Below are 12,669 nucleotides of genomic sequence, written 5' to 3' on the forward strand. Positions count from 1 at the left end.
TGCTTACCCTTATAAGCCGTCTCTTGACAGTAGTAGCAGGTCAAATTGCCAGAGTGGGTGTTTTTGCAGCAATTATGCCAAGTACATTATATTCACATTATCATGCTGCCACAAGCACTTTGGGTTAAGGTGGGACACTGAGCATCTTGTCTGCTCTGCAAGGCAGTGTTATTCACACCAATGAATGCAGATGAGTGTGGTGCAAAGTCCTGAAATTTGGAGAAGCTGTGCTGCACCGGATGTGGCATTCTGTGTTGGGAAAACAGTGATGCTGAGCTGTAAGGGGGGAAAAAACAAGACTCTAGGATCTATGTGTCTATGTGGCAGCGTGTATCCTCTGCTGTGCTGTGCTGGACACGACGATTTTTTTTAAGAGCAATTGACAGGCAGTTGCTGCAGAGATACCAATAATAATATAGAAAGAAAACAACACCCAGTCAATTAGTGATCCATGCCCCTGGATGTATTATGCAAACATAACCAGCATCACAGAGGGGTGATCAATCATGTTTGTTTGTCCGCAGCTAACATCGGCTCCAGAGAGAAAGCTGAGACCAGAGCACCATGGACATACACTTTGATAAATGCATTTTTTTAGGGTATTGTTTCTTTATTTTGATTGATGGCAGTGAGAAGTGACAATACACATGGGGAGATGGAGAGGGAGATGACATATTGCACAGGTCCTTGGTTGGATTTGAACCAGGACTTAGTAGTTGGTACATACTTAGACCGCTAACCCCTGAGGGCAAGCCTACATAGCATACATGCAGTTTGTACAACCAAATACCAAAGCGTGTTCATTGTGTTGTGTGTATTTTTGACACATTAGGTGATGCTGGCAGCATCGGAGGTGAACAGGTGTGTTTTGTGGAATGAATGAAGACATGACATAGATTTATGATTCCAGTCTGCAGCTGACCGTTACACTGAAGGCCACTGCTGCCCACTGTGGGTGGGTGCTTGTGTGGACCTTGACATGACCAGTAGCTAAAAATAGCAAAAGAGAATAAACAGGCTGCTGCTATGGTGTGTTTCCTCCCTCTTATTGACAAACATACACACACAAATAAAACAAAGCACGCACCAGACGCTGTCGCACCCACACGCACAAGCACATTTGAGCACACTGCACTGTGTCATGGCATGCTTACAAAGTCTCCGGGCTCACATTTTTGCAGCCTCACATCGAGCCATCCAAAAACCTTTCCAACTTTGAACTTTGCAGAATAATAAGTGACAAAAATGGAAAATTACATTACATTCAAGCTGTCAAAGCAAGGATCAGGAAGCAGTAAAAAAGAGAAAGCAGATAGATTTTTTTTAACCTTATCCACCCATGTGGGTTTTTTTCTATCGCAAGTATTCAAATCCGTGACAGCTTCCTATTAATAGAAAGGTGTTCCACACTGATTGAATGCTTATTATTGTAATTTAAGTGGATTTGACTTTTGCTCTCCCACTCCTGCAGAAGCTGACAGTAAATTACAGCATCCATATTTCCTCTCTCTTTCACTGTGCACACACTCATAACGCCTATTTAACATACATTTTCTTTTTTAAGATCAGCCCATGTGCTTCCTTCTTATGTGAAACACTCACACTTTCAGTACCCAGTACAGTAAAAGGAAGCTGAAAAATCATTGGTGTGGTGCTCCTCGGTGTATCTGTCTAATGAGTGTGTGACGAACGGGCGATGATGTGTCTCTCTTATGTGCTGACAGCGTCAGAGGCAGGAGCTGTGGGGTGCGAGTGTGTCCACGGTGTTGTTTGGATGATGGAGTGGACACATTTTATGACAAACTGAAAAGGGAAAATACAGCAGGCAGTGACAGCTCATGGATGAGACAGCCGGTGCAGTCAGTCAACTTCTCTTTGGTCGGAGATTGATAAGAATGTTACAGAGAGAGCAGGTAGGGGGGAAGGTGGCCAAGTACTTTCTTTTGAATTCTTCTATGAGCCCGCTATCACTCTCAAACTGTGAGAGGAAATCTGACGACTACAGACACCCAAGGTTAATTGGCCAAACAAGTGATTCAATCATTCAGCGGTAACAAAGCAGCAATGCTGGTTATCTAAATATCCAAGCCTATCTGGCTCTGTGGCCCAAAGTGTTTCTTCAGCATGATGCTACAATTTGGGTTGCTATGGCAACATCCCACACAAGCACAAATGCCCACATAGTACACAGGAATGAGAAGGAAAAAAAAAAGCAAACTGTCCAAAGAAAACAAACATTTTATAGTCTTTGTAACCTGTTGGAAAGTTGGTAATTATAGATATCAAGCTGGTAACTAGAATTATTCCACCCACATGGTGGGATGGATGCAGGCTGCCTTCAACTCCCTGGAGTACCCGCGCATGCAGGTGCTGTTAGCACAGGGCTGGGAGCATCTACAGCAAGTACACATTACTGCACGCAACACAAATCACTGCTGTAGAAGCTGCGGTGCACAATGTTGCCCTGTTGCGCTACCTCACGTGGGATAACTGATTGGCTGCCAGTTTCGCAATAATTAATGAAAGGGGACACAGTCGATTACTCTTAATCATTATTCTGTACCCTCATTAACAACCTGTGTCATCAGCAGTTTTCTTGTCAACAGCAGAATATTTTACATCTGTCACTTAGGGGTCATAGCCATGCTTCACTGCAGCAGACCTGAGGCCTGTCATATTAATACACCCCTGATAACAAGGGGTTAAATTAATACATCTTTAAATCATTACCTGATTAAGTGGTAAACACTTTTATTGGGGTGTAAAATAATAGATTCTTTGCATTTGTAGACTAGCACAAATCCTGCAATCCTCTTGCCATCTTTTAAAAAAACAGTCCCAAAGCAAATGCAGCTTATGCACTAGACCGCCAGATTGCTGAGGTCACATTCAAACAACTAATCGGGGTGATACGTGATTGCCATAAGTGTGCTGTGGGAATGTACAAAATCTGTGAAGAGCACCAAAACTATACTGACCTTCAAACATTGTGCCCACACAGTTAAGAAATAGTATAGGCTACATGCACACCAGGCTCTCTTTAGTCAGTGCAGCAGTATTGATCAATTGTCACTGGAAGGAAAGAACATGGCAGAGAAATTGATTACACATATGCAGCATATAATCAAATTTCTGGAAAAGTGCTTAGCTAAGGGGGAAATGTTCAGTTGACACATGTGTAGACTCTATAAGAAAATATCACCGCAGCACTGGACAATATTCCTGTGCACTGAGAGAGCGAGAGATGGAGAAACGGGAGCAATCTGGTGTATAATGCCAAATACATGTGAGATTTTAGCTGTTTTCCTTACAATAGGTGGCGGCCATGCTAGTGTGTGAGTGACTGAAAGTAGTTTGGTAAAATGTAAAAACTGCTATCCTGAGAAATTTTGTTGGAGATTATTCACAGCAGCGTGTTGTGATAATCCAACTTCAAATCTCCACCGAAACAGGAAATACAGCGCAATATCTACAGTCACACCTACGGCAAGGAGTGCACCTATCCTTTGCTACCAACACTTTACGCACAGCAACGATAGGCCAGTGGTGTATTATATACTATAGACGTATTGTAAAGATTTTGCTTTTGATTTGCCGTGCGTGACTGCTCTTGTAGGATAATATGATCCAGGATTTCGCTCAGTAACTTTAAAAATCTCTGCTCTCCGTGATTAGAAATCGAACACTTCTCAACTGAACATTTTGTTCTGTTTTAGAAAAATAATATTCCGCCCGCTTCTGATTTGGTTTCACCTCTAGGATGTGGTGCAGCCCATGTGCGCCCCTCTGCTCCTCCTTATGTAGTATACAGCGGGACACTCCGCAGTTCGCTTATCCCGTTCCTTCTCGTTGCCTTTTACGCGCTCTACGTCTGCAGTTACAGTGATTCAGAGCCCCTGTCTTCAAGCTTTTGGATGAAGGCGCGGGACTCATTTCCTCGGCGTTCCCATGGCGAAACGACACTGTCCGTTCTCCCGATGAACATTTTCAGAGGAAGACGTTGACGCTTTTTTCTTCTCTTTTCGACTCATTTTCACACAAAATGTGGGGCGCGCGTTCTCTGCGCGGCGGAGTGCTTCCTACAGCAATAGCCGCTTGACTGAAGGGGAGATCCCGGCTCCCTTTTCGTCCTCTGCTCCCTCAGGAACAAGAGGAGTTTGCATGCAAACGGTGGTTTGTCAAGGCAAGGTGAGAATCATTTTTACACCATATATTCTGCTGTTTTTCTTTTTGTTCTTTTGGGGTTTTTTTAAACTCTACTTTGAAGTGAGTCGAAAACGAATGTGCGCTACCAGAGCAGCAGGGATTGTTAGACTGATTTAGATTGAAGGTAGGTGGTGGACTGTGAAGGCATGAAAACCTTCCTGAACACAGATAAGAAAAAACACAGCAGTGTAACAGGTATGCGATGTATTCAGATTATACTACAGTTATATTATCCGCGCGATTTCGCCGTGCATGCCCCTCTTATACACATCCATGTGGATAGTAAAATTGGCTTCCTAGTGGCAAATTCGTGATACAGATAATACGGCAGTTGGGAATGTAACTAAAAACTGTTGCATCCAGGAGTACTCCCATCATTCCCTGCTACATAGACTTATTTCTCATTATTTTTTATATTTTTTTAATTTATTTTTAAACCCTTGTGCGGCTAATTAGTAAAAGGGATATATTTACAACTTTTAATTATAAAATATTGAATTTTATATATATATATATATATATATATATATATATATATATATATATATATATATATATATATAGATAGATAGATAGATATACATACATATATATATATATATATATATATATATATATATATATATATATATATATATATATACATCCCAGTCAAAATAGTTTTCCTTAGTAGCTTTTTGTTTATGTGCAGGGAGTTAAATTTTACTGAAAAAATATGACTCTAATGATACATGATAATGAGAAGTTAAAAATTGTTGCCTCACATGCCTCCAGATTGGTGCATCTAAACATTAATGGCACATGACCCATTTGGGCCGACGGGCTGCACAGAAAGTAGCAGGAGTTCATTTCCTCACTACAACGCTGCTGGAGTGGAATGCAAAGCAAAGCAGCTATATTGACAAAATCATTTATTCTGCCTAACACCTTCATAGAAATGTGGGATCAATAACGCTGCACGGCTGATGCTATTTTTTGACAATATGAAGTAACAGGTGACTGTTCCCAACTGAAGAGATCGCATTTGTTTTCTAATTTTGGAGGTGAAATGTGTCTCTTTTGATGCTGAAATTGATTTAACTAATGTGCCATCAGTCACTCACTCATCTCACACCCTCTCTCTTTTGTTTTCTCAGCCATGGAGGGACTTGCCTAAAGACGAGCCAACATAACCGACATAAGAGCTTTAAATTATTTTCCCATATTTCGGGGGGGTGAGGAGGTCAGTGTAACATCTTCCCAGAAGTCTCTTTTTCCATCACCATGGCTGAGAAACTCGGACCAATCGGAGTTAAGCCCATCAACATCCGAACTGCTCCCTCGCTTCCCCCTGAGCCCATCGACATAATCCGCACCAAAGCCCGCTCCCGCAGAGTCCGCCTTAACGTCGGGGGTCTGAACCATGAAGTCCTGTGGCGGACCCTGGATCGGCTACCCAGGACCCGCCTTGGCAAGCTTCGAGAGTGCAACAGCCACGAGTCCCTGATGGAAATCTGTGATGACTACAGCCTGAACGAGAATGAATACTTCTTTGATCGGCACCCGGGGGCCTTCACCTCCATTTTGAACTTTTACCGCACAGGCAAGTTGCACATGATGGAGGAGATGTGCGCCCTGTCGTTTGGCCAGGAGTTAGACTACTGGGGTATTGATGAGATCTACCTGGAGTCTTGCTGCCAGGCCCGTTACCACCAGAAAAAAGAGCAGATGAATGAGGAACTGCGGAGGGAGGCAGAGACAATGAGGGAGAGGGAGGGAGAGGGAGAGTTTGATAACACCTGCTGCCCGGACAAGAGGAAGAAACTGTGGGATCTCCTGGAGAAACCCAACTCCTCAGTGGCTGCCAAGGTAGGAAACCCAAACTGGAAGTGCGATCACACCGTCTCACATTTCATGTTCACATTCAAAGCTGAACATGCTCCCTGGATCACAACACATTGCAGACATGGTTATCAAAGGCCAGATCTATCCTGTAAAAACAAAAATACTGATGAGTTCATCGGTTTGAAATGTAGTGAAAGCTGCTGTCTTTGGATAACAATTTGTACGGATGGAGGAAAAGCAGAATATAGGGATGAAAAATCATCCTTAAGTAAAAATGCACAGTTCTAGTATGAGTGGGAATCACTGGACTAGAAAGAGTTTGACTTCATTTGCTTTGATGAAATAATCGGTAGGAGTGTCAGCTTCTGGTCTGGCTTTCTTTGCCTGGATAAAATAGACCACATCTGTTCATGACTTGTAAAACGGTACATTTCTTGGACAGAGCGGTACAAGCATATATTCTCATGTGGCTCTATTATGCGTAAGTCTTACTGATTAGATGTACTTCTTTCTCAGTCAGACTGTGAGTCAGGAAAATGTCATAAGGTGCTTGCATATGTATTGATAAATACAGTTTCTATAGCCCTTTTTATAAATACTTGTATATAAATAAAGGCATCTTTATTTGGTGTGACTGAGGGCTGAGGTAGTCATCGGTGCAGGTGCTACCCACCTTTCCACATGTTTAGAAAAATGCTGCATCAGTCACATACAGCCCCGTGTTCATTCATGCCCTGAATCAACATGATAAATACTACAGACATCAAGTGACTGTCTTGCCATGTTGTCATGGCTGCTCCTTGTAAAACGATGACATCTCCTCCTCCCCCACCTTCTCATTCCACCCTCACTCATTCCTCAATTAGGTTGGTCAGCCTTGATGAAATCCAATCACTGGTAATTTAGTATCCTGATCCCATCATCAAGCAGTGCAGGCGGGGCAGGGCTCATCGGGATTATATTCCACGTCAGAGGATCATAAACACAGGGACCTGTGTGCGTGACCCAAGAAACATCATCCCCGTCTGATGTGCTGTATAGTGCACGTTGGATGATGCATTGTTCTGAGCCCTTTTCCATTAAAGCAAAAGCTGTTTCACTTCGACTGGGACAGTTTGGAATTCGTGCTCGATTCAATTTTAGACCCCCGGTGCTAAAATTATGGTGCAATATTCAGCTTTGAAATGGCAAAAAATGGTAATGACTCTCAATGCATAAAGTTCAGCTCATTTTACAGGCTGCTATAGATGTTTTATTTTTTTCCTGCCTTCCTGTATTATATCCATATAGCTTGTTTACCCACACATCAACTAGTGATATGTGACTGACGAGGACCCCGCCTCACCTCGATGATTGCATTCATCCTCAACGGGGGAAGCTTTATATCACCTAAATTAATTAAAGAGCTGGCAATATTTAATTTAAGGCTAAACTTGGTGATACCAGTGTAGTAACTTGATATGTGTGTGGATTTTAAACTGATAAGTCCAAGTATAGTCCTTTAGTCTCCAGACACGTCTACGTATTGCTGACCTGTACACTATTGCATGGGGAAAGCCTGTGAACCCTGAAAGGGAAATTCCTCCCTAATTCAAATGGCACTGACGTTCTGCAGACTGCTTTGCAAGACGAGCTTGAATGCCTCGGCTTTGTGATTTCACTAAGGTTATCTGCAGTTGAAAGTACATTTGGAAATAACCTGCCAGGGCTGCTGGACTGTCAGATGGCAGCTCCCTGAGGTCAGGGAAGCCTTTTATGGGGCACACATTGTGCGTGCCTTGAAAGCCCTTTACCAGGGAAATGCCATTACAAGCCTGGTACACAGCAATGTGCTTTTATTCAAAGCAACATGAGCCCTTTGTCAAATGCAATCACAGAGTCTTACGGCATAGAATATACACCTTCCCTTCACTCTCTTTGTTTTTCTGTAAAGCAGGCTTTATGAGATTTACGAGGAACCCAGTCTGACACTTAATGCCACCGCTGGCCCGCTCTGCCCTTAAATAAAGGTAACGCATAAGAGGGCCGACCTTTTCAGAAGGGTCAATCAATTTAGGATTTCATTCTTTCAGGATTTCATTCATGCTTTGGGAGCACTGGCAGAGGAAGGGAAAAGGCAGAAGCCTAGCACACACTGCACCAAAACAGAAAAAAAGGTGCTTCGAGAGAGCCACAAGTGAAGGGAGCGCTGCGGTGGACAAGATAGTGGCAAAGGAAAGCCCTGAGAGAGAGAGAGTGATGTAAGAGATGAAGTCATGTAAGTTACGCCTCAGGATGCTGAGCTGGATCTTTGCAAATCTTTCTCGGTGAATTATGAATGGTCCAAAGAAAGAGAACACTCGGCAGTGCGGTGGCTTCTTAATGTTGCTGTGACTTTTGGTTTAGTGCCCTCTCGCATGGGTGGGTGGGAGGGGAGGGCACTGTCGGGTGTTTGGCGTGCGAGAATTTCATGTAGAAGAAAAGATCTTCCAGGCTCGTGCACTTTAGTGCGAGCTCCTGCGAGTTGAATTAAATCGCACATGTAAGTAAACGGTGTGTGAGCGCTCATAGTTGTGGTTAGCGTTATGGGAAGTTGCAAAAAGTTGCACTTTTTTATAAACAGAGGTGCAGTCAGTACATTTTAATATCAAGCGCAAAAAATTAAAAGAACCTTTTTGTAAACATTAATATTGTTTAGTAAATCAATATAAATGTTTGATTTACATAACAAATAATAGAGTTTCCACCTCTTACATAAAATGTTGTCACTGCACTCTCTTTGTAAATACAAACACACACACATGTATACATTTTTTATATTATCTCTACTTGTCAATTAGATACTGTATATAATAATTTAGTGGCAGTTGTGCTCAGAAAAATAAAACCTAAGATGGTGTTTGCATCTTTTCCCTCCTTGAGGCTATAATTTCTTATAATCCGGTAGAACGTGTCATCCTTGATATTGAGCCAGAAGGACTTAGTGCTGCCCTGACCTTTTTTGTTTATAATGAGTCATGGGTATAGTTCTACAGCAAATATTCTTAACACTAGCTTGCACAAGGAAGTCGTATTAAAATGGCTGGATTGCTTTGGGAAATATAAATTTATTTTTGCCTTGATGTTTCTCTGTGTAAATGCACTTTAACAGTCATGATGCCAAGATGGCAAATGTAACTTGTGCATGCAGTTTGTAACCTGCCTGTGTTTTTCCACTTGAAGTGTTTTTTGTCAGTGAGATGGAAAATGTGATTAGATGCCCCCAATGCATTTGTTTCTGCCTTCAAATAAACACAGTGGTATGCAAAAAAAAAAAACCCAAATCGTGTAATAAGTATCACGATGTTAACGAACAGTTGCTACAGATCTTAGCGGTTTAGTCAGTATTTAAAATTATTGCTATTAGTCGTGACATGGGTGCATACAGTGCTCAGTTTTAATAGTGCAGTATGCAAGAGCAGCATCTTTTCTTAATCTTGATTTGTTTCATGCAGTGCTTGCAGATAAACCTTTCAGAATATTAATAATGTAATGCACAGTATTAGAGCCTTAATACACCAGTGACTCTAAAAGAGAAAGTCTATATGGGCAGCCCCGGAAAATAATAGCAGAGGATTCAGAGCATTTTAAAGAGATCAGTGTTTCTTTCTGTTCCCCCACCCTCCCTACCCAGCCAGCCAGCCAGCCAGCCAGCCAGCCACCCACACACACACACACACACACACACACACACACACACACACACACACACACACACACACACACACAGGCCATGTCCAGCCCTATGCTTGTTCCTAATGTGGATGTGCAACATTACTCTCCCCTTTATCTAATAAGCTAGTCTAGCTAGTGGAAATGGTAAGCAGTGGGACTGCATGGGCGCAGCCTTGTGCTGTTTGGTCCTCCCACGCTTGGAAGCAGCCAAAGTCCATCCACTGTTGATGATGATGATGATGACACAGTATAAGGAAGCTGTAACAAAATACCTTACTGTAACATACATCCTAAATGCCACTGTGTGAATGTCAGTGTTGTCATAATCATCCGTCTCAATGTGGTGCGGTAAATCCACAGTACACACTGCCCGTTTGGCTTTATTGGCTCATTTATAGAATCGCATATAGAACGGGACATGTGAGACGGCAGAAGTGACAATATTAATGCGTAGCTTTGGATGTGATAGGAGCAAATTCAATTAGCATACTGTTGTGGCACGACTCCACGGCGTTTGATGCCGCCCGTTGTTTCACATCAGCGCAGACAGCCCCTTCCCGTCCATCCATCTGTTTCCTTCCAGGCTTTTATAGCACTGAAGTGAGCATTTGGCCTTGTGTGTACATCGATGTAGTTTCTGATATTGCCTGAGTCAAAGATGAGTGGAGATGGGGAAAGGAAAAATGAGCGTGGCCTTTCGTCAGCATTAAGTCAAATGTTCTCCAGCGTATGCGCCTCTGTGTCAGATTCAAGCAGCAGGTGGACCCGCTAATCTGTCTTTCATAATCATTCTTTCATCTCTGCCTGACTCGTGGTCAGTTCTCAGAAGTTTAAATATATAAGTGCTGGCATATTATTGACAAAAACTCAGCTTGTTGGGGAAATGTGTGCGTTGTAGCTACTTTTTACCTATGTTGTGAAAAGCCTCTCCGATTAATACCGACCTTGACTTTGCAAATAATATTTGTGTCTCCAAGTTTGTTTGTTTTTTCAAGCAATGCATCCATGTACAGGAACTAGTGGTAACTCAAATCTATGTGAGTTATCGTGTTACATTTTAAGGAGTTATCAGGATGCATAGCCGAAGCGAGTTTGTCATTTGGGCAGAGCGCACCTTCTCTCCTCGTGTAGTCTCCTCGTTGCATAAGCCTTCCATCAGGCCTCTAATCAGTACAGCCTAGCATTTAGACACCAGCACCTAAATCCTCTTTACCCAGCATTCATAATCAGATAAGAAAGAACCTGCTAGATTATAGGTGGCATGAGTTCTTATAGTCCCGCCATGAGAAGAGGCAGAAGCATTTGTCATCAGGATGTTCCAGGAAAAACTTTACCCCATCCACTGCTGCCTTTCTTCTCTCTCTATGTCACCTGCAACAAAATATAATTTTTGAGATGATCTTTGGCTGCGATCACTTGTGCAGTGATCAAAAAGTTTAAATATTGTTTTGGGGATAACAAGAACTTTGCAAGAGCCCTGACAATAACAAGCAATGGATTTTAATTCCCTCAAAATATACTCTGGATCAGTTTCATCTATAAAAAGAAGTGCTTATGTTCCTTCATTTAAAGCGTTTTTTGATGGCGTCTTCTATCGTTTTCTTTGAGAAGTGGCTGATTTGTTGTATGTACATTGAATACTCACCAGTTTCCATTTCCACACATGGACAACAAATGGCACTAGCGCTGTAAGCAGTAGAGTACTTTCCACTGTCCTTTGTTTTGTTAGTGCTGTCTGAATTTATAGTTATGTTACCAAGCAGCAAATATCAACTTTCCTAACAAAAGCATTCCACGTTGATGAGTACTATGACATCTGTTGACAGGGTCATTTCACATGGCTCTGTAGAAATAAAATTGCATTAAAACTTGTGAAATCCTGTTTTGCAGTTCGAATTTAATACTGCATTTATTTATAAGGGTTTACACTCATGCCTTAGGTGTGTTTGATTTTCTCTGATTGCTTTAATCGACCGCTGCATGAACAAAAATAGAGGTACGTGTGGCATAAAATACACACGGATAACATTACACTGACATTTCATCACGCAAAAGCAATTTTTAATTTGAAATGCTCAGAAAATTGAGCTTGTGTCAGATTATCCCGCACTGTTAAGAGGCAGACTGGATCTCATGTGGATTTTACAGCAGAGGTATCCCAGGGTCATATTTAAAATGAGGGGGAGGTTAGGACACTGCAGTTCTTTATTGATCCAAACAAAGCCTTGTATCTGCAAGGGAACGTTTATAGTGAGGCAAAAGAGGTTGCGGAAGACAAATAGGGGGACGGCACATAAAGTTCATCTGTCTCAGTACTAAATTGTTGCTGTATATTTTATTTCAAAAATTCCCCTCCATCAGTGTATGCGTTTATTGTGACACACACTTCTGTGACAACCCAGTGCTGCTTTCTTTAGTTATGATCACCAGTGGGATTTTGCGTGCCGAGGAATTACAGTTTGAATGCAGCTCAGTGGCCATGGCATCCCAAAAGAGCCCAGGGGCCTGTCTTACGGCTAATTGCAGTTGACCATGCGTGTAGTGATTCATGAATGAAGACATCATTAAGTGAAACTCGTGAGGCACGTCTAATCCTCACTATGTTAGCCACACAATTTAACTAATACAGAAAAGGAGAAGATCAACAAGCAAATCCTCTTTTTTTTAGCATTGGTCTAAAGCATAAACAACAAGGTCAATACAAACCAAAGCTAATGAGTGGCCAGATGGTGTGAGAGGGCTGATAGCTGAAGTCTAGTAAGTAAATGTGCTATTATGCCCTCAGTTTACTACCTCACCTACAACTGAGCAAGCTTGGTACGGCTATACTGTTCTTCCATTATTTTTATATTTAATAAATTAACTTAAATTACCCTGTATAGTAATAGTAAAATATATTATAGGGAGTGTTCAGTATTTTGTCAAGATTTAAACATTTCAATTAAT

General features: G+C 41.9%; 1 protein-coding gene across 1 annotated transcript in view; it reads left to right on the forward strand.

Moving 5' to 3' along the window:
- Positions 1-3,520: 3,520 nt before the first annotated feature.
- LOC134634494 (potassium voltage-gated channel subfamily B member 2-like) overlaps positions 3,521-12,669 on the forward strand; it is a 94,943-nt gene continuing 85,794 nt past the window's right edge. Inside the window, exons 1-2 of the mRNA XM_063483732.1 lie at positions 3,521-4,188; positions 5,343-6,054. Coding sequence (XP_063339802.1) covers positions 5,470-6,054 — 585 coding nt within the window. The 5' untranslated portion in view covers positions 3,521-4,188; positions 5,343-5,469. The remainder of the gene's footprint in view (positions 4,189-5,342; positions 6,055-12,669) is intronic.

The sequence above is a fragment of the Pelmatolapia mariae genome, linkage group LG9, assembly GCF_036321145.2.
Source record: "Pelmatolapia mariae isolate MD_Pm_ZW linkage group LG9, Pm_UMD_F_2, whole genome shotgun sequence".
In the NCBI taxonomy this organism is placed as follows: domain Eukaryota; kingdom Metazoa; phylum Chordata; class Actinopteri; order Cichliformes; family Cichlidae; genus Pelmatolapia; species Pelmatolapia mariae.